The sequence below is a fragment of the Protopterus annectens genome, chromosome 12.part0, assembly GCF_019279795.1.
Source record: "Protopterus annectens isolate FY-2018-M chromosome 12.part0, PAN1.0, whole genome shotgun sequence".
Classification (NCBI taxonomy): domain Eukaryota; kingdom Metazoa; phylum Chordata; order Ceratodontiformes; family Protopteridae; genus Protopterus; species Protopterus annectens.
In genome coordinates, this window is record NC_056746.1 from 1,282,023,475 (window position 1) to 1,282,044,846 (window position 21,372).

A 21,372-nucleotide genomic window follows, 5' to 3' on the forward strand; every position below is an offset into this window, starting at 1 on the left:
GTCAAACAATTTGTTGAAGGCAGCCTTCATAGTAGGCCTCCCAGGATGCCTAGTACTCCTTCCTGAGACCTTAATTTTGTCCTGAAAAAATCGACTCAGGCCCCTTTTCAGCCTGCAGCTTCAGCTTCCTTACAACATTGCTCTTGGAAGTTCTTCTTTTGGCCCTTACCTCAGCCTGGTGGGTGTTCTGAGCTGCAGGCCCTTATGGCTATTCCTCCTTTTTTGTTTCTGTTTCATAAGGACAGGGTGTCTCTTCATACTAATCCTTTTTTTATGCCCAAGGTGGTTAATGAGTTGTCACTTAATCAGTCTATTCATTTGCTTACTTTTTTACCTTCTCCACAGTCTGCTAGTTGGAAGTTTCTTCACATCTTGGATTTGCACAAGCTACTCAGATATTATTCGGATAAAAGTAAAGCCATTCAAAAATCTGATCAGCTTTTTATTTCCTTTCATCCTAGTTCTTTAGGTTTGGCTGTTTCTAAGTAACTATTTCATCTTGGATATCTAAAGGCATTTCTTTTTGTTACTCCTTTCATGGGAAAAGCCTTCCTTCTTCTGGTAATCTCCATTTAATGTGGTAACCCCATCACATAATAATCTCAAAGATGCAGTGTCAACAGTATTGAAGGACACTGCATTTTTTTTGAGATTATTGTGTGATAGGGTTACCGTATTAAATGGAGATTTTATATTAGTGGCCATGGATATAACATCTCTCTTTACGGTGATATCTAACCACTGGGGGAATAGAGAATATTAGAAGTGTATTATCTATGAAGCAGACTTACCCGAATGAGAAGATTAACTTGCTGTGTAGTCTGATAGAGATTATTTTGGAAAATAATGTTTTCATATTTAAAGAGGACTTCTACTTACAGAAGGTTGGCGTAGCTATGGGCACTGTCTGTGCCAATAGCTACGCCAACCTAGCTCTGGTACAGTGGGAGAATACATGTCTTTTACATGGGCATGAGTTTGCACAGCACATACTACGGTATGTTTGTTTTGTGGGCAACATGTTCCTTTTGTGGAGTGATACACCAGATAAGCTCAAAAGGTTTATCAAGTATCTTCACAGTACGATATCTTTTTCAAAGTTTAGCTGTAAACATTCTGAAGAACAGATTGAATTTTTGGATGTTCTGGTCAAGAACTCTGACCTAGGGGGAATAGTAACAGGGTTATATAGGAAGCCTAGAAGGAGAAATTCCCTGTTACACAAGAGTAGTAGTCACCCCAGATATCTCAGTGAAAATGTGATGAAAGGGCAGTTCCTAAGGACAAGCAGACTACACAATAGAGACGTAGGTTTGGATGTAGCTATGTTACTATTAAGAGACGACTTCTTGAGCAGGGGTTATAATGACTCAGAGATAGATCGATGTATCGAGCAAACCTATCAGGAAAGAAAGGGAAAGGGAGACCACATTTCTCCAGTGACCCAGTGTATGTGGCTCCAGAACGTGATACAATAAAAGAAAAACGTAGGTTCCCAATACCTTTTGCAAGTGATAGCAGTTTATTCTGTGAAATTTTTAAGAGAAATTTGAACATTCTCACAGCTACAAAGGAATTGGAGGGGGTTATCGACCCAATACCACATTTTCCATACACAAATGGAAAATCACTTAAAAGACAACTATGTTATAAAACATCAGGTAATAAACCTAGCAAACTATCCAATAGAATAGGGACATACCCATGTAAAAATTGTACAGCGTGCAGATATATTTTCTCAGGGTCTGTTTTCCAATGTCCTGAACAGAATCTTAGACTAGAAGTGGATTTTTATTCGGACTGTAGGACAAGGAATGTGGTATACCTTAGTTTTTGCCAATTCTGTAAAGTTTTTTACATAGGTAAAACCAACAGATTGCTTAAGAAGCGGATTTTAGAACATATGAGGGACATAGCTAATAAGAAGGAAACAAGTGCCTTAGCCAAACATGTTGAAGCTGAGGGTATTCACCATGTTTTAAATTCCTGGTTCTGGAAAAGGTGGCTAAGAACATTGGGGGGTGACCTGAAGAATAGGACTGAGGAGATAGAACAAAGATGGATCATACAGCTTAATGCAGATAAATATCCATGACTCAATTAAATGGTGTCCCTTAAACCCTTTTTGAAAGCTAAACCACTTAAACACTAGAAGTGCATAATAAACAACAGGATTTTTACATAGATATAAATTGCCAGTACGAATTACAGGTATATTTTTTGTATAATGTTTTAAGTATTGGTATATTGCTTATATGTTATGCATTCCTGCATTTTTTAATGAGATGTATTTTGTAATGGATAAACTGCCTTTACCTAATTTGTTAATTGATTCTACTTTTTGGTTGGTGCTCCAAAGTTTAAATTTTAAGTGACAGTTGATTTATTTTAGTCTGAGGAACCGATCTGGTTGATCGTGAAAGTGCTCATTGTTTTTTATTGTTCTATTAAACTAGTTTTGCTTCAGCCATGACAGTTTGTATTCTTTTTGTTTTACTAAGCTCTGAGGAGAATACTGAGTGTACACCCAGTAACCGCATCTATTTCTTTTGGAATTACCATGAAGCAGCTGTTTTAACCACAGTCAGAAAAACAGTTAAGGGTAGGTGGGCTAAGGACAAAGTGTAACAATCCTTTAATCAGAGGCCTATGATCACCTGAATTAAAAGCCATGTAGAGGTCAGTAGAAACTACTTATGAGCTACCAGGTTACACTATTTGAAATAGGTTGTCAGTCTGGATGCAATATGCATTGATAGTATTATGACTTTTCCTAAATTCACATTGCTGGCTAGAAAGCAGGCCATCATCTGTGTACACTTTTAGTCACATGAATGCAACCTTTTAGCAGTATCTTGGTCAGAAATAACACTGGAAACCAGAATGATTATGTGAGTCAGACTTTGAAAGAAGTAGTATATTAACTACCTTCCAGAAGTCCAGGAATGTGAAAGAAAGTGAAATATTGATGTTGTGCCTTAATGGAATTGCTATACTTTTTTGTATGTTGCCCCCCAACGTTCGGTCTGGCATCAGCCCCCTGTGATTGATTAATTAGTCCATCCACCCCCCCATAAGGCAGAAGCCAGTTGTGGAAGACCATCAACCATGCAACCATTGGGATTTTGCTGATATGGCCCTAACCCCTCCCTCAGATGATGATATGTGGGTTCACATACATGTGTTTCTGCTACTCCTTTGTGTGTGTGTGTGTGTGTGTGTGTGTGTGTGTGTGTGTGTGTGTGTGTGTGTGTGTGTGTGTGTGTGTGTGTGTGTGTGTGTGTGTGTGTGTGTGTGTGTGTGTGTGTCTGTCTACGAACATTCTCTTGCACACCGCATGATGGCTACCACACAAATATGTCCTGACAGTTCCAGGTGCACATCTGCAGCCCATACATGCATGTCCCTGTTCACCATCAGGTACTGGCATTGGATGAATGAGCTGATGTCAGCCACTCACTCACACCGTCCTCCACTGTGTGCCTCCAGCACTGAAGCCACTAATTGATCTTGGTCACTAAGTCATAGTCAGGGCTTCATCTCACTATGCCACAAAGCTGAGATGGCTATAAAGGTTCAACTTGCCCATGGCATCAGGTCCACCACCACCCATAGCTGGGTATGTCACATAGCCAAAGACTAACTTTGGAATGAGAAACTTTTGTAATTTGGAAGTCTGTTGAAAAGTAAAAAATACTTTGCAGACATGAAGCAGTCCAGAGCTGAATCTGTGTAATACCTAACAAATAACTAAATTATAGTACAAGGTTTGGTGAAACAAGCTCCGTTACTGGCTTTACAGAAACAATGGGGAGATCCTGCCCTTCCAACTAGACGTCTGTTATTCAGGACCTCTTAGAACTGACTAACAGAATCTTGTAACTTTTTCAATAGTAGTGCTTTTGATTTATTTGTTAATGTTTTTGCACTGGTTCTTTAAATAAAATAGAGCTCAGGATCAGAGTAAGAGGATGTGTTTCGTACTTTGCAAGAGCCAACAGACAAGGTAGTTCTCTTTTTATCCATGGATCTGGCTTAGCATTTACTCTCTTATTCCTACAGGGATAAAATCTTCTCAGAGAGGCAGCATAACTCTGAAATTCTCTACAGCTGTACTGTAGTCAGATGGCAATATGAGAGCTAGTCAGTCACAGTACATGCTAACATATTCCATAGCTAGACTTCAAATTCCTGATGGAAAGGTCAGGATGAAAATATTTTACCTTTGGAATGCTGGCTTTTGGTGAAAGAGACTTCTTATGTGAGGAAATGGTCACCAAGCAGTGATCAGTCAGCAAATGGTGCCTGTTATCTGATGGGGAAGTAGCACCAGTGAAGGATAGTGTTCCCAAGTAGCTGTATTGTCTGGTGAATTCTGTGGCTAGATGAGAAAAGACTAGTTCACTAACTGCATTAAAGAGAAGAAAGATGGCTTTGGCTTTCCATTGAAGGGTTTAATTTTCTGGAAGCAAATTCAAGCTTGTATGATGTAACAACATTTCTGAATGCTGATACGGAAATTATTTTGATACTGCTTTTGTGATCAGGGCTGCAATACGTATGTCTGACAGATAGGAGTGGGTTAATAGAAGAGACTGATTCAAACTGTAAGCGACTGAGGTATCACATATTCATAAAACTAGACAGTTTAGCTATGGTGTAATATTAGGTAAAACAACAACCTTTCTATTGCTGATGTTACTTCTGTTAAGTAACAATACACCTCCTCCTATTCTGCTGTGTGGAATTTATTTATGTATTTATTTATTTATTTACATTTGTTTACCGGAAAAGTACAACTGGGCCAGAAGCCCATTTTCCAGCAGAGGCCCGGGGAGAAAAGCTCCACAGAAATATAAGCAAAATATAGTAATTAGACAGTACAGCAGTATACATACAGTAAGATGCAGAATACATATCTTCTAGTTAGTCCGTACGAAGTAGTATTCAGTACTGTTTTCTAGTAGAAACAGGTTCAAAAAAGAAAAACACAAGCATTTCAGTGATCACTGCGAGAAAAATAAAATTAGTACTGTGTACATATTAAATAATTATTCTTTTGAATTACTTCAGGTGCAACTGACTGTAGGTAAGACCCCTCTTCAGGTCATTGCAAGCTATAGAACCCCATCCATGAATTAGGACATCCACTCGATCTACTTGAGTCAATATATATATATATTTTTGAGTAGTAATAAACACTGAGGAGAGAAAATGAGGTAAGGAGTGGACAGGGTGTCGAGAGGGTTATAGATATCTTGTCCGTCAGGTTTGGTTCAGGAGCAATGCCAGTTCTTGGTTAGATGTTCAAATAGTAGTTGTATGTTCATTGTAATTATTCAAAACACAAACACAAGCACGCTTCACATAATATATCCTCTACAGAACATAGTACACATAATATATCATACACCAATGTCTCACAAGTCAAGCCCCTATGGCATAACACAAAAACAAGCATCTTAGTCATCGGCGACTCAGTTGTGAGACACACAGATAGTCTTCTCACCAGGTTGGAATATGAAAAGGTCAAAGTCAGCTGCCTGTCAGGTGCCAGGATCCACCACATCATACACCCACTCAAGTCTGTCAACAACAGGCACTTTTATGACTTTGTCATAGTCCACGTTGGTGTGAATGACTTGTGACATACCTCACTGGACTATATGAAGAGAGATATGACTGAGCTCTCAGATTATGTGTCTCAGGCAGGTATGTCCATAGCCTTAAGCAGCATTTTACCTTCACCTAGGATGATAACCTCAATACAAACAAAAAATGATTGACTGCAACAATTGGCTTAGTTTCTGGTGTCATTCAAAGGGTATCCAGTATCTGTCAGCCTGGGATGATTTGGCTGACAGACCTCAATGTTTTGCCATAGATGGTCTTCATCTGTCACCCCTGTGATTTTGGTAGCTGGCTAAGGCTCTTGCCATCCCCATAGTGCCTTTTTTAGGCAATGTCACAAGAACAAAATTACCAGTATAAAAATATCCGCTAAAAACAACCACAAGGTTATGCTGCTAAATGCTAGGAGTCTAAATCAGAAACTGCACTCACTGGAAGCTGTCCTCACCCTGGAAGATACTGGCATTTGTGCAGTCACTGAGATGTGGTTTAAGGCTGCGGAGAGCACCCCAGTTATACCAGGTTACATTTCCTTCCACGTGTTCAGACCACAAACTGAAGGCATGAGAACTAAAGCAGGTGGTGTATCAATATTCATTAGACAAATACACCTCTAGACTGGTTAAACAGCATGATTCCTTTGAATTACTTCAGGTGCAAATGACTGTAGGTAAGACCACTCTTCAGGTCATTGCCAGCTATATGACCCCATCCATGAATCAGGACATCCACTCAGCCTACTTGGATCTACTTGAGTCAATCAAGATACAACCTAACACCCTGGTTTTGGTTTACTTTAATTACCCATCCATAGACTGGGTAAATTATACGTGTTCTAACTCACTTGTCCAAAGGTTCCTGGACTTCGTTAACTCCAATGCCCTGGACCAGCTGGTTGACACACCCACAAGGGGCTCAAACATCCTGGACCTGGTGCTCACCAACATGGGAGAAAGCTGTACCACCCCCAGTGTATGGCCATCCCTGGTGAGATCTGACCACAAGTCATTCTCGCTAGAAGTAACTATAAAACAAGATCCCCCCTTAGCAACAACTAGACTAAAAAACTTCTCCAAGGCCAATTGCAACCTTTTACGTGACAGCATAAATAGCTTTATAGCCCCTCCCTCCACTGATGGAACAGGCACCAGTGTTGAGTTATACACCAATGCTTTATACAAGCACCTGTTCAATTGTATTGACTCTGTCATACCTGATAGAAATAAAGCAGGATCTTCGAGGAAAAATCAAACCTGCCTCATGGACAACTGCCATTAATAAACTATATAACAGAAGAAAGAAATTGCTGTCTAAGAGCAGGAAGAAATGGACTCAAAACTGGAAGCACTCCCTCCTCAACTTAAACAATCAAATAAGATTCCTAGTGAAGTCCTCCAAAGCTAACAATGAATCCAAATTAGCTTCCCTAACTAAGGATAACCACAAGGCATTCTTTAATTACATAAGTAACCTCAAAGGTAAGGGCCAGATATGTGCTGAACTCGTAGTTAATGGTATTACATATATAAAACCTGTGAATATAGCAAACCTGCTGGCTGACAGGTTCAATGAAAACTTCACTCCCCTGTCCCCACCACATATACCTCAAAGCATCCCAAACACCTGTCCCCCTCTCCAAGACCAAAAACACAGTCTCTATGGGACCAGACAGTATCCTGAGCTGTGTCCTACATGGGTTAAAACAGAAATGAGCATCACCATTGAGCACACTTTTCAATCACAGACTAATCACTGGCTTCATCCCAGTGGAATGGAAAACAGCTACTATCATCCATTTGCACAAAGGGGGTGCATCCACAGACCCCAGGAACTATAGACCCATTAGCCTAACCGGTTTACTATTGTTTCTTTGAATGGAAAAACATTTTCTGTTTGAAAAAATGAATAGTAATACCGAAATGAAAAACAATGAACGGTGACAATGTCGAACCAAATGCTCAACGCATTTGACTCGACTTTGTTCTCAAAACCACCACGTGATAGCCATATATGAGCTGATGTAAATCAGACTCCTATACGACAAATCACATTTTTGCCTGGGGGCAAGCCCCCCTGCACCCCCCATGTGGGGTCTGCATCCCCCACACTCTCCCTACTTATATATTCTAACTCCAAGATCGCACTACAGTGGGGATGTGGATGAATTTCCACTCCCCACTGTACCACGATCTCCATGCAGATAGTCAACTTACACTTATGCGAATGCAGTAGTGCATTCACATAAGTGTAGTTGACTATCTGGTTCACAAATGTTTCTGCGCTCGACATTCTGATTTTCGGCACATTGCAGCCGACAGAATGTTGTTCGCACAAACATATGAAAACTAGCCTAACCAGCCTTATCTGCAAGGCCATGGAATGAATCATCATGGACCTTATTAACAAAGATATAGAAAATCTCCAAATGCTCAACCCCTCCCATTTTAGCTTTGTCAAGACTTAGCCAAGGCCTCTGACACAGTTCCCCACTCAGGCATCATTGATATACTCACCCAGATGGGTATCAACCCATATATTGTAAGGCGGGTTGCAAACTGGCTCACTGTTAGAACTCATACGGTCAAAATAGAGGACTCCACCTCCTCCAGCAGACCCATAACCAGTGGTGTTCCACAGGAATAGGTTCTGGGACCCCTACTATTTGGAATCTACTTCTCCAAAGTGCAGGCTAAAACTGAAGGACTGTGGCTGACAAAGTTTGCTGATGACTGTAAACTGAGAGCAATCATTGAATCCCCTAGCGATGTCAACATCCTGCAAGAAGGCCTTATGCAGATTAATGACTGGTGCCAAAGTCATAATCTTAAACTTAATGCAAAAAAAAATGCATTATCATCCCCTTCGGCAAGGGTAATGTTCCTGCAAACTACCACATCAATGTCAATACCCTAAGCACACAGTCAGTGGTGAGAGATCTGGTGACACAGGTTGACAGCAACCTCAACTTCGATCACCATGTCTCCACAGTGGTAAGAAGGTTATTTTATATTCCTCATCTCATAAGTAAGGGCATTGCCTCCAGATAAAAAAAAGGTTATAACCCCCCTGTACTCTTCCCTCATCAGGCCAATAATCGAGTACAACTCTCCCTTTGGTATGTTCCTTTAAAAAAACGTGCAGCAATTAGAGAGACCACAAAGGTTCCTTACAAAGAAAATTCAGGGTCTTCAAGATCTGTCTTATGCGGACAAACTGAAATCATTGTCACTTTACTCTGTGTCATACAGACTGCTCAGAGGCAACCTGTGCCTTGCATGTAGAGCAATCTCTGACCCAGCTTTGATAGAAATATTGCACATTCGCAAGTCAATTGGCACATGAATCACTTGTTCAAAGGATCTTAACCTGGTATGTGACCAGAATTTGCTGGAGAGACAAATTTGTCTCACAGAGGTTACCCAACCTTTGGAACAAGCTTCCTATTCATGTTAAGCAAAGAAGCCCCACATTGGCCCTATTTAAGCACAATTTGGATGACTGGATGGGTAACCGGAAATTCACCCCAGGGGTTCCACCTGTGTCCCTCTTGGACGGGGTAGTAGGTGATGATTTTAGTGTCTGCTTGAACCAGACACCCTTGGAAACATGGGTTGAACTTGGCTAGCCTTGTAAGGGCCCTGGGACCATTAGTCTAGTAACGTCCTATGATCTTATGAAGAAATAATAGTATTGCCTAGATTAAGTCAAGATTTAGAAAATTCCCATTATATAAGGGATTGGGAATTTGCTGCCTCGGTTCAAAGGAATATTTGTTATGTATGCTACAAGTCTTAACTGTTGCACTTTTCATGCATTTTTGGCAGTGTGTATTTGGCAGCTGTCAGTACTGAACTTAGCAACGTTCTTAGAAGTGACATAGCATGTTCAGTCTAATTCAGCAGAGTTCCTGCTTTGTTAAACTCTGCAAGTAAAGCTTGTGGAGGTGGGTTTTGTTGTCTATGGTGGACTCGGTAGGAACTGAAGTCACAGCTGCATCCGTTTAAGTGAGGATTCCCTAGGTGCAGGTGTGAGCAGTGTGGTACAGGGTAAATATTATAATACACTTGAAACAGGAATAATCAATTTATCTTACTTAAGTTCTATCTTTCTGTCAAACACTCTGTATTTAAATTAGTGAAATTCCAGAAATGTGAGGTTAAGGATTCTGGACAGTACGGGACCCTCCTGTTTCTATCAAAGACATTCTAGAATTCTCTTGTAGGAGTAGCAGTGCCCCTCAAAATCATCTAATATAATAACAGAACTAAGTAATTTACCAATATGTGGCCACTTGTGAAGACTAAAGGTAAAATGAGCTAATAGAACAAATGGTAAAAATGAAAGAAGTGCTTCAATTCAAGTTTAGCACAGTGCAATAAAGCACAGTAACTCCAATTTCAAGTTATCAGAAATAAACAATTATATATGTGTTTATGGAATGTAAACAGATGAGTATCTAGTAGAAACATTAATTACATTTTCTTTCTCCAGATCGAAAAGCTTTACCCCAATATGTCCATGGTAATGCACCTGTCTGCCAGCAAGCAACCTGTTCTCACATCACAGCCAGACAACTTGACTGTTGTGGTAACAGGAGAGATCAAGATGTTGGTCATCCTTCCAAATGCATCTCTAGCACCGCTCTTCATACTGGGTTTGGTAAGAATGCTTATTATGTTAACTATTTTAGCGTTAAGAAAGTTGAGTTGTGTGTATTTACAGTTGCTGTCTCCATGCAGATTACCTACAGGGTACAACATCTTGAGACAACACCGCAAAGCAAAAAAAGGAGGGGTAGTTGCTATTCTTTATAAAGAAGGGCTACAAATATCTATACTAGATTCCAGTTCCCCCTCAGAAAACAATGTAGAAATCATAGCACTGAACTTCACCTTAATCCTAGCAAATCCCTATATATAATATGTGTCTACTTGCCCCCTGGTAACAACATCAGCACTCTGGAAGGTATCCTTGCTGAGTTCTCCTCAAAATTTCCCCAAGAAACAATAATTCTTCAAGACTTTAATGTAGACTGGAAGGACTGCTCTACTGAAACACCAACTTCCCATATTAACCTTCATGGTTTCTCACAAACAATCAACTCCCCAACCAGAATTAATAAACCCAACAATAAAGAATCTATCCTAGACTGGATTCTTATAAACAATCACCAACAACTCTACAATGTAGGGACCCTCCCTGACGATGTAAGTGACCATTTATAATCAGGCAAAGGTCTAGCTTACACAACTCAACCATATATAGAACAATAAGAAGCAACAAATATTTTAACCCCGATAACTTCCAAACTGAACTAAAAGAATGTGATTGGTCACCCATAAAATACCTCCCACTTGACAAAGCAGTAAACTATTTTAACTCAAAATTCTTAACAATCCTTGACCACCAAGCACCAAACCGTTCCATCAAAATTAAATCTAAACCCGCTCCATGCCTTACAAAGAAAACCAGGCCAAAAATTCAACACAGAAATAAAGTTTGGGCACTATGGAGAACAACTAAAACCCCCATAGACTAACACCAATTCAGGCAAAAAGAAATGAGACAAAGAAAGCAATACTTGAAGATAAAAAAAACTTTTACTGCCACCTCCAATAAACCAACCAAAATAATCCACAAAAGTTTTGGGCTAGCATAAACAGACTACTTTGATCAGGCCAGTCCACAACACCACCCCTATAGGAGCAAATCCCGACAATCCAAAGCAAACTGCTAATGTTTTAATACCTTATTCACAGAGACCATCCAAACACTTGCTAATCAACTAACAGCTGATAGCTCTGCCCTTCCAATCTTTACTACTAACTGTCTTCCAACTCTAAACCTGCTACCTGTCCCAACTTCCCTCATCTGCAACCTTTTACATAAGCTAAAACCTACCACCCCGTCAGCTGACCAGCTACCTGCTGAATATCTGCAAAAGGCAGCCAAAGCTATAGCATATCCTGTATCACTGTTGATAAATAGAACCATACAAGAAAGTACTATTCCCGCCATCTGGAAAATCTCCCACATTATCCCCCTACACAAGGGTGTAAACTCCATAGAATATTCTATCGTCTTATAGCATTACTCTCCCCATTAGCTAAAATAATGGAAAGGTGTTTCCATAGACAGTTACTAGACCATCTACTTCAGAACAATTTACTGGCCAAATGTCAACATGGCTTCAGGCCTTTCCACAGTATGACAACTGCACTCCTATCCTTCACTGACAGCATCAATAATAACCGTAATAACAATCTTCTCTCTTCAGCACTTTTCATCGACCTTTCAAAAGCATTCAACATGGTCAACCACCATCTACTTATTAATATACTAAAATCCTTTTCTCTGGATACAATGACTGTAAAATTGTTCCAGTCCTACCTGGACAATAGACAACAGGCAGTGCTATGCGACAACAACCTATCATCCCATTTCCCTGTCACCCTAGGTGTTCCTCAGGGCTCCATATTGGTCCCCCTTCTTTTCTCATTATTTATCAATGACCTTAACCTAGCTATTCCCTTCAGCTAAGTGTGTACAGTACACAGATGATTCGACAATAATCTGCTCCGCTAAATCTCAGTCCCAGTGTTTAATACAACAGAAAACTGGTTTCTACAACGTTGCCTCCTCTTGAACCCCCCCGCCCAAAAAACAACTCCTCCTCTTCACTCCTACCCGTAGGTCACTCCCAATAAACGTTTCAGTCTTATCCAACAATGGTATACTCATATCTCCTGATCCAACAACTAAACTTTTAGGGGTAACCATTGATAACAACCTGTATTAAACCTTTCTCTCCCCACTAGCCAGAACCACTATTGCCCATTCCCACCTTATCTCCACACTTCTCTATGCTTCTACAATATATACTAACTTGTCAAAAAATAACCTTAACAAGCTAGCCAACTCATATAACAGCTTTGCCAGATTTGTTACTGCTTCCTCCTTCAGGACCCATCACTGCTATAACCTGAAACAGTTAGGTTGGTTAGAGCTTCAGAATCAGATTCACTTTAACCAACTCACCATTGCCCACTAGACCCTCTTCCAACCTACCAATACCCCAATACTTTCTAGTCTCATTACCCAATATAAAAACCCTATGACTTTGAGCACATCTAATAAACTACTTGTATCAACATGTAAATCTAACAAAATGGCAGGAGATGCTCTGAACTCTAATGCAGTTGGAATATATTGGAACCAACTCCCTCATGAACTTACATCACTGTCTTCTTTTACACTTTAAGCACAATCTGAAACTCTATCTTAAAAGCCATTGGTTATGTCCCTGTACAAATCCAGACTAACCTCATCCTATATCCCTGTTACCTTCACTAAAAACCTAATACCTGCTCTGTCGGAGTCTTTCACTACCAAGGCCTATTCCTTGGTAAAAATATATCTTATCCTAATAGAGATAATTTAACATACCTAGTTAAAGTCTTCTGTATATAAAATCTACAACGTCTTACCTAAGACTTGCAACAAGATTTGTTTAAACAGTGATAATTTTTGAACTGTTGAAACTTGAAGTATGTATCTGTATAACAACTAGTTACTAGTTACTAGTAAAGTATTTTGTATATAAAGTCTAAAATATCTTATCTAATGCTTGCAACAAGATTTTGTATAAACTGAAAATTTCTGAACTGTTGAAATTTGTAGTATTTATCTGCATAACAACTAGTACCAGAATGTCTGTAGTATGGTAATCTCTTGGAGCTTATCACCCTGGGACTCTACTGAAAATGGACATGTATCCAGTTAGACTATACCGGTCAACAAATGTAAAATAAAATAAATAAAATATAGAGACTAAGGCATCAAAGAAACATTCGGCAGCAGAATCCATATTTATTATAAATACTATATTTTTACATCAGAGGTTAGGGCTTGCCCACAGGTAAAACATCCATCTATCCTGCTTGTGGCCCAGGATCCTGGGAGGTCAAATGGTCAGCTTTGAGGAATGTTGGATGAGTGCATGTATGCTGTGTCACCCCCTGAAGGGATCAGGTACTGTCATGCAGGTATCACTTTTGGGTTTAGATGAGGAAGTCATACATTTATAGATATATATAAGGGATGGAGGGTGCATGTTTGCATTGCATACACCAAAGTACGCATTTGCACGCACCTCAGGCCATTGCACACCCACCCCCTTAGAAGATCGATACAGCATAACAGAAAAAAGTATGTGACATTGCAAATGATACTACACCAGGGTGCTTTTTTAAAATACTTTTATCCTCCCCTCCAGTGATGCACATTGGTTCTACCAGCTCTGGTTCAAGGTTCATGGTTCCAAGATAGAGGGCAAGTCAAGTGGTCAGAAGGGGGTAAGTCAAATGGTCAGAAGGGAAAGACTTTGACAGCAAGGAGAGTCACCACAAAACAGGAGGCGAGTAAAACTGCCACAGCAAACTTAAAAAATGGAAATTTAGGATCTGAGCCCAAACTGGAACACTTTACTTTTGGTTTTGTGAATCTGGCTGAAATTTTGTAATTTACCAATTTGCATCCCTTTCTTTGTTTGGATGTCTTTAGCCAATAGTACATTAATGCACATTAGTGCTGTTAAGCACTGTCCATCTGACTAAGTCGATGTGTGTAATTTGTTTCTTTTTCTCTCTCTCTAAATCTGTTCACATGGTACTGTATTTGTATCTCATGTTCCTAAGTCGATGTGTGTAATTTGTTTCTTTTTCTCTCTCTGTAAATCTGTTCACACAGTACTGTATTTGTATCTCATGTTCCTAAGTCGATGTGTGTAATTTGTTTCTTTTTCTCTCTCTAAATCTGTTCACACGGTACTGTATTTTTATCTCATGTTCCTAAGTCGATGTGTGTAATTTGTTTCTTTTTCTCTCTCTGTAAATCTGTTCACACGGTACTGTATTTTTATCTCATGTTCCTAAGTCGATGTGTGTAATTTGTTTCTTTTTCTCTCTTTAAATCTGTTCACATGGTACTGTATTTTTATCTCATGTTCCTCATAACGCAACCCTTATTTTGCATGCTTCTTTTATTGCATGTGCCCCTACAGTGACCATTAGACTTAAGGTTACAAGGATGGTATGGTAAAATCGTCCAGCAGCACTACCTCTCCTGTGCAAAATATAGTAAGTATAGAGTTCTGCAGGTTCCATATTGTGACCATCCCAGAGTTTGGGACACACCTTTTGACATATCCGTTGCTACAGAATTGGAAAGTCACCAGCTCAAATAAATACTAATACAATATTTAAACTGCTTCATGATTCTGTTACCTGTACTTTGTAAATGCTACACTGTCTTGAGTATTGTAAATTCATATGAGTCTGTTACAGGTTATTATCTGAGCTATCATCTGTCACTGTTCAGAGTTATACTTTTGTTACTTCACCTGGCATTCATTTATTCTGTTGTAACAAATCACATGTAACATATAGATGGCTTTGCTGTTTAAAGTTACTGTTCATAAGTTCTGCTGCTGTTATTGGTGAAGATTTCATGAAATCATTTGCTTTCTACTTAATTGCATTACTGTTGTTGTTCTGGTCCTTGTCTAAACTACTCTGGATGCTTTGCATGAGTAATGCACACTTTACCGCTATAGAGTTCCAGTCTGATTCATCCTCTACCTTAGCTAACCTATGGCCGCATCTGACGAGTTCTATGGAGACTATCTGAACCTTCCAGACCTGCTTCTGTAGAAGAGCATAAAAGCTCAGAGATCACATCCAGAAACAACCAGTCCTTGGTTATACTTCTGTTAATTGGGGCAAACTCAAAGACCTGTCATCTCTTGGGCAGAACTAAAAGGAAGAAAGGAATAGTGTACTGTCTATGGACTATGCTTCTTGTGAGACTTCATATCTAGAGACTAGATTGCCAAAACTGTGTAGTGCTAGGTGTTCTTCTCAACTTGTGAAAAGCTTCTCCTTGGAGAACTGTGGTGGCCTAAAAGAAGACATAGAGGAGACACAAGGTGGCAACATAGGGATCACCTATTAATTTCCTTATTGAAATGTCTTCCACTGTGTCCTCTAGCTTCTTCCCAAAGAGGAATGCAGCCCAGAAAGAAGCATTCTGAATGACCAGCCTCAGCACATTCTTAAATGTGTTGTAGGCCTCAAGTGTCTTGGACTTTATAAGGGTAGTTGGGTGGAAGCACTGGTACTGTCCCAGGGAAAACAAACAACACCAGCACTGATCCTATCATGTGATCTGATGATAACATAAATACTTTGAATATTTCAGTGCTTTTAATACTAAACATGACTCATAGCCTTAAACACTGTGCATTTCTGAATGCCAGTACAGAAGTAAATTCCTAGGACTGAAGCACTTGTTTCAATGCTTTGTGTGTGAGGCTTTCCAAGATGGCTGCACGCGGATCTATAGCTCAACTTCAGCTTCCAGTATGAAAAGATACCCTGAAACACAAGGGCCAGGAACTCTATCACTTTTATTAAATTTAGTTACTGGCTAGTAAGTACACTGCCTGGATCCCAGCAAAGGAGAAACTAAGAGAGCCTAAAAGAAAAGCAACTAGAAAAGGTGACGACAAAACACTAACTAGGAAGAATCCCTGCAGCTGTTTAGCAGAAAGCAGTTCAAGCTCCAGTATTTGGTGCAAGACATAGCTTCCAGTAATCTAAAGAAAAAATAAACATTAATGTGCTCAAAGCAGATTAAAATAAATGAAACACTGAAGAAGTATATTAACTCAAATGAAAAAAGGTTGGAAAAAATGGATGAAGCTTTTAACAGATGTTCATTAAGTTGATTAAAACTGCAAACATCAGAGGCCAAAATGAAGAAAAGGCTGTCTGAGCATTAGACTGCTCAGGAAGAGATATTTCAAAAAATGGTAGAATTAGAGAACAAAGCACATAGGGAAAAGCTGAGATTTTCTGCTGCACCAGCAAAACTAGAAGAAACAGAATGTATCAATTTTATGAAGACATAAATAAGTAACTGAATTGGTATTCTACAACAGGAACTGTTAACTGAAAAAAGCACACTGTGTGTATGCTTCAAATCTGGCCATGAGAAAGCAGACATGACCTGTAATAGTAATGATGCAAACCTACCAGTAGAAAGAGTTGATCATGACAAAACTATGCAAAAGGGCAAATACTTAAAAGCTGGAGACAATACAGTGTTTGTAGAAAATGACTATTCACTGTACATCAGCCAGAAGAGAAACTTTTTTTCTAGTAATCAGGGAAGGTCAAGGGGCATGTGTGGGATTCAAGCTGCTGTATCCAGCTGTCTTCAGAATATTTTTTCCTAGGGAACTAAAGTAATTGTTTTTAATGCAGAAAAGGTGAAGGAGGAAATACAGGTTTATCCAACAAAGAGTGGGCCATGAAACAGAAGGAGATCTGCTTCACATTCTTCAGTTAATAAAGCAAATGGAGAGACATTGCCAGTGAAACCTTGTACACTGTTCAAAAGGAAAATGCTTGAGAGACAGAGAAAAGCACAAGAGTTGATTAGAAGAATCAGGAGTACCTTGGAATTGAACCAGAATCTGGAGTTAGGAGATGGAGCTGAACAAGAAGATGACAAGCAGCATGGAAATTAATGAATTATTTATTTATTTATTGACATTTGTTAACCGGATTTGTCCAACTGGGCTTGTGGCCCATTTTCAGTGGAGACCCGAGGAGAAAAGCTCTAGTAATACATTTTAAAACAAGTACAATTTTAAACAATATTGATATAATAGCAGTTATAGCAAAATGATTCACATATATGTTGAGTTACATGCATAAAGTTAAAGTTGCATTAAAAAGAAGCTAAGTAACAATTTTACATTGATATAGTTCAATAGGTCAACAATAAACATTTTTTTGTTTGTATAAAATTGTGCAAATGTATAGTAGACACATTGGAGAGAGGGGTGTAATGAGGTACTAAGTATGGTCCTTTTGAGGGTACATAAAAGGAAGGAAGACTAGGTAGGAATAAATGTGAGACTGCAAAGCATCAATTGCATTTGTGAAATACAGATGTATAAAAAAGTGGAAAGAGTGGACTTTTGTTGACTTTGTTAACCTTACAGCAAACTAAAAAGTATTTGCCTCACTTCATGTAATTAATGTGTGGAAGGACACTGAGGGTAGGGGAAGATGAAAGAAAAAGGCAACTGTAAGTAAAACAATTTATGTTCTTAATACTATTTCTATGAAACATTTTGCAATATGAATTTCATGTTTTATAGTAAAGTATTTTAGTTTTTCTTGTATGTCATAAAGTTACTAATGTAAACAGATGCTTTTTCTTTCTTTCTTTCTCTCTCTCTCCTTCTTCTTCTTTCCTTTTTCATATTAAGAAATGCAGGCACTATAGTGCAAAAAGAAAAGACAGGCTGGGCAAAAGCATTTTTAAGTTGATAGGCTGTAATCCTGGCTTGTTGAGGTTGGAGAAGAAGTGTAAAAGCACACAGATAATAATATATGTACAGCTGATATGTTTTCTCTTACTTTTGCATAGGTGAATGTCTGGATTAAGACCCTTAGCTTAATCCAAAAACAAGTTTTAAGTGGAAACAAGTAAATATGAGAACACTGAATATAATTATTTTCAGGCTGCAGCAGACGGCTACATTTTTTTCTCTTATGTTTCCATATAGACTAGCTTATAATAGGGCAATAAAAAGCCAGAACACTGGTTTCTTCAAGACTAAAGTTAATGCTTTCTGAAAGCATGTAAGTTATTTTCATATCTAGGACAGGAATAAAGATAAAAAAGAACACCAATTAGTGTAAGTAGAAGCACAGGCAATAACATGTGTTAGCATGGATAATCTCGATTGTAGGCTAATTAATGCCTATGTTAGCAAGTGACTATTCAAAACAAATGTTTCTATTAGGAGTGTTAAACTTCACTATTTGAATATGTGCATAGTTATGTGTGTTTGTATTAAGTTAACAGGTTGTGGGTGTGTTCTGGGGGTTGTTTTTTTATTTGAGAGTTTTTATTAAGCAAAAAGTCTTATAAAATGTGACATAGGTTCCAATTTTGATGAAAAGAAAAAAAACTGTATGAAGGATTAACCTGCCAAACATTAGTGGGTGGATGTAACACAAAAGCTGGAAATAGACATTTAAAAAGCTGCCATATAAAATAGGTGGGAACAATGACTTCTTACCATAATGACAACACTTTCATTATTATCTTGGAATGTGAATGGTCTCATGGGTATAGACAAAAAGGAAGGAATATTTAATTATATTAAGAAATGCAGAGTGCAAATAGTAGTTCTACAGTAGACACGTTTGGAAAGACCTGAGCATGTGAATTTGAATGACAGAAAATTTGTGGTACTAAGGGGCTAATGGCAAGGAGTGAAGATTAGATTGACATGTATTTATATTCTAATTAAAACTGTTATTATGAAGCTTAAAACAATTTGGAAATAATAATAATAAAAACGTAGTAGTGGAAATCAGGTGGTAAGTCCTCCGTTGCTAAAATAAGAATAAATATGCTGAAAACTGAAGAAATAAAAACAGGAGGAGCCAGGCAATAATGAAAATCCCAAGTCCAGGCAAAAATGAAAACAGTTCGAATCACAAATCAACTTATAGATGTAGAGAGTCAACTGGATATAAAATCATAAAAAACTCCTTTATTGTAGTCGACCAGAGGTAAGCGCTTTCACAGTACAGCTTCATCAGACCATTAAACAACTACCAAGACGGCCCTGTATATAAACTAGCATAAATTAAGCAACAGCCAATAATCAAATCACTTCAATTAAGTCATAAAATAAAGCAATAAAGACATAAAAACATAATATAATACATACATATGTAAATATGCATCTATGTAAAAATGGACACACCAACAATAAATGCAAAAACATATGTAAAAAACAAACAAGGACAGTATGAACCTATTTACTTATGCAGCCTCCTTTTCTTCAAAACGGGCTTAATAGAGGCCCTCTCATTTAACCCCCTGCCCCAATCTGCAAGGAGCATGATGATCCAACAGGCCTCTCTATGTTCAGTGTGTGTACACAAATCACCTCCCCTAATACTAGGATTAATGGTTTCAATAACCCTGAAGCTGAAGGTATGAGACGCCCCAGTCTCTAAAACGTGTTTAGAAAGTGCATTATGCACAGAGCCCTTCCTAATGTGATATATATGTTCCCTCATCCTATCACATAGGACCCTCTTGGTTTTGCCAACATAGAAGGAACGGCAGATGGTACATTCAGCCAAATATATCACATGAGGGGTCATGCAATCTGCAGAGGCATAGAAAACAATTCCTTGCACAAATCAGGATGAAAGAAGGATGCAATAGTGGTGATAAAAGCACAAAAACTACAGCTGCCACAAGGTAAAGTGGAGCCAGGATGTGAAGAAACATTGCTATAGTTCTTCTCATAGCATAGAAGTCTTTTCAAATTCTTACAGTTCCTAAACTAATGTATGTATTATATTATGTTTTTAGGTCTTTATTGTTTTCTTTTATGACTTAATTGAAGTGATTTGATTATTGGCTGTTGCTTAATTTATGCTAGTTTATATACAGAGCCATTTTGGTAGTTGTTTAATGGTCTGATGAAGCTGTACTGTGAAAGCGCTTACCTCTGGTCGACTACAATAAAGGAGTTTTTTATGATTTTATATCCAGTTGAGTCTCTACATCTATAAGTTGATTTGTGATTCGAACTGTTTTCATTTTTGCCTGGACTTGGGATTTTCATTATTGCCTGGCTCCTCCTGTTGTTAATTTGGAAATAATACTTATACATGGGGAATAGAATTTGATTTGCAACAATAAGGATGTATCTGGAGGGCCTAAAAAGGAAAATATAACAAAGAGGGTAGTGTTCTAAAGAAATTTATTAAAATATTTGGCATGGAAGACACAATTTCAATAAATGGAACTGAGAGAGAATTTACATATTATTCCCCAAGGTACACTAAGTGTGCTAGACTAGACAGAAATTATAAAAGTCTTAAACCAATGAAGAAATATTCCAATATAATGAACAAGAGGGAGAAACACAGCAGGAAAAATATAAAAACTTTAATACGGTTAGGGCTTTCACATCACAGATGCTTCATCAGACCATGAACAAATCAAATTCAAATCTTATATATACTCACTCACTCTCAAATCATTTATTGAATAATTACATTAGATTAAAGTAATCAAGATAAAAAAGCAGCATACAAGGAATTTTTCACTGCATCTAAAGCAGTATATCAACCTAAAATACATAAAAATAATACTGCATTACTAAACAGATTTTATATATATATATATATATATATATATATATATATATATATACATACATATATATATATATATATATATATATATATATATATATATATATATATATATATATATATATATATATATACATGTATAAGAATATAAATATATTTTAATCTTAGACATTATAAGCGTTGTGTTTTTAAATAAGGTTTGATTGACATCCTGTCATTTAACCCTGGTTTCTTTTCAGCCTACAGGTCAATTATCCATCTTAACTCACTTAATTCTAATTTGTTTTTCATATCCCCCAACCTTAAATCTTGGTGAATGCATTCAACCACTTTGAATTGAAAATAATGTGTTGTACTTTTGCAAATAATGTGCTTGGCTAGGGCACTCCTATCAGGCTCTCTATCGCCCTACTGCTCCTTCCTGTAATGGAAGTCTCCTCTTCCTCCCTCTGCTGCTGGAACGGCCCACTTTCAA

The 21,372-nt window shown here is 38.2% G+C and overlaps 1 protein-coding gene across 3 annotated transcripts in view; it reads left to right on the top strand.

Annotated features, from left to right (window-relative positions):
* LOC122817133 (bactericidal permeability-increasing protein-like) overlaps positions 1-21,372 on the top strand; it is a 388,416-nt gene that overhangs the window by 214,055 nt on the left and 152,989 nt on the right. For all 3 annotated transcript variants that reach the window (XM_044090325.1, XM_044090327.1, XM_044090326.1), the window contains exon 11: positions 10,123-10,290. In XM_044090325.1, coding sequence (XP_043946260.1) covers positions 10,123-10,290 — 168 coding nt within the window. The remainder of the gene's footprint in view (positions 1-10,122; positions 10,291-21,372) is intronic.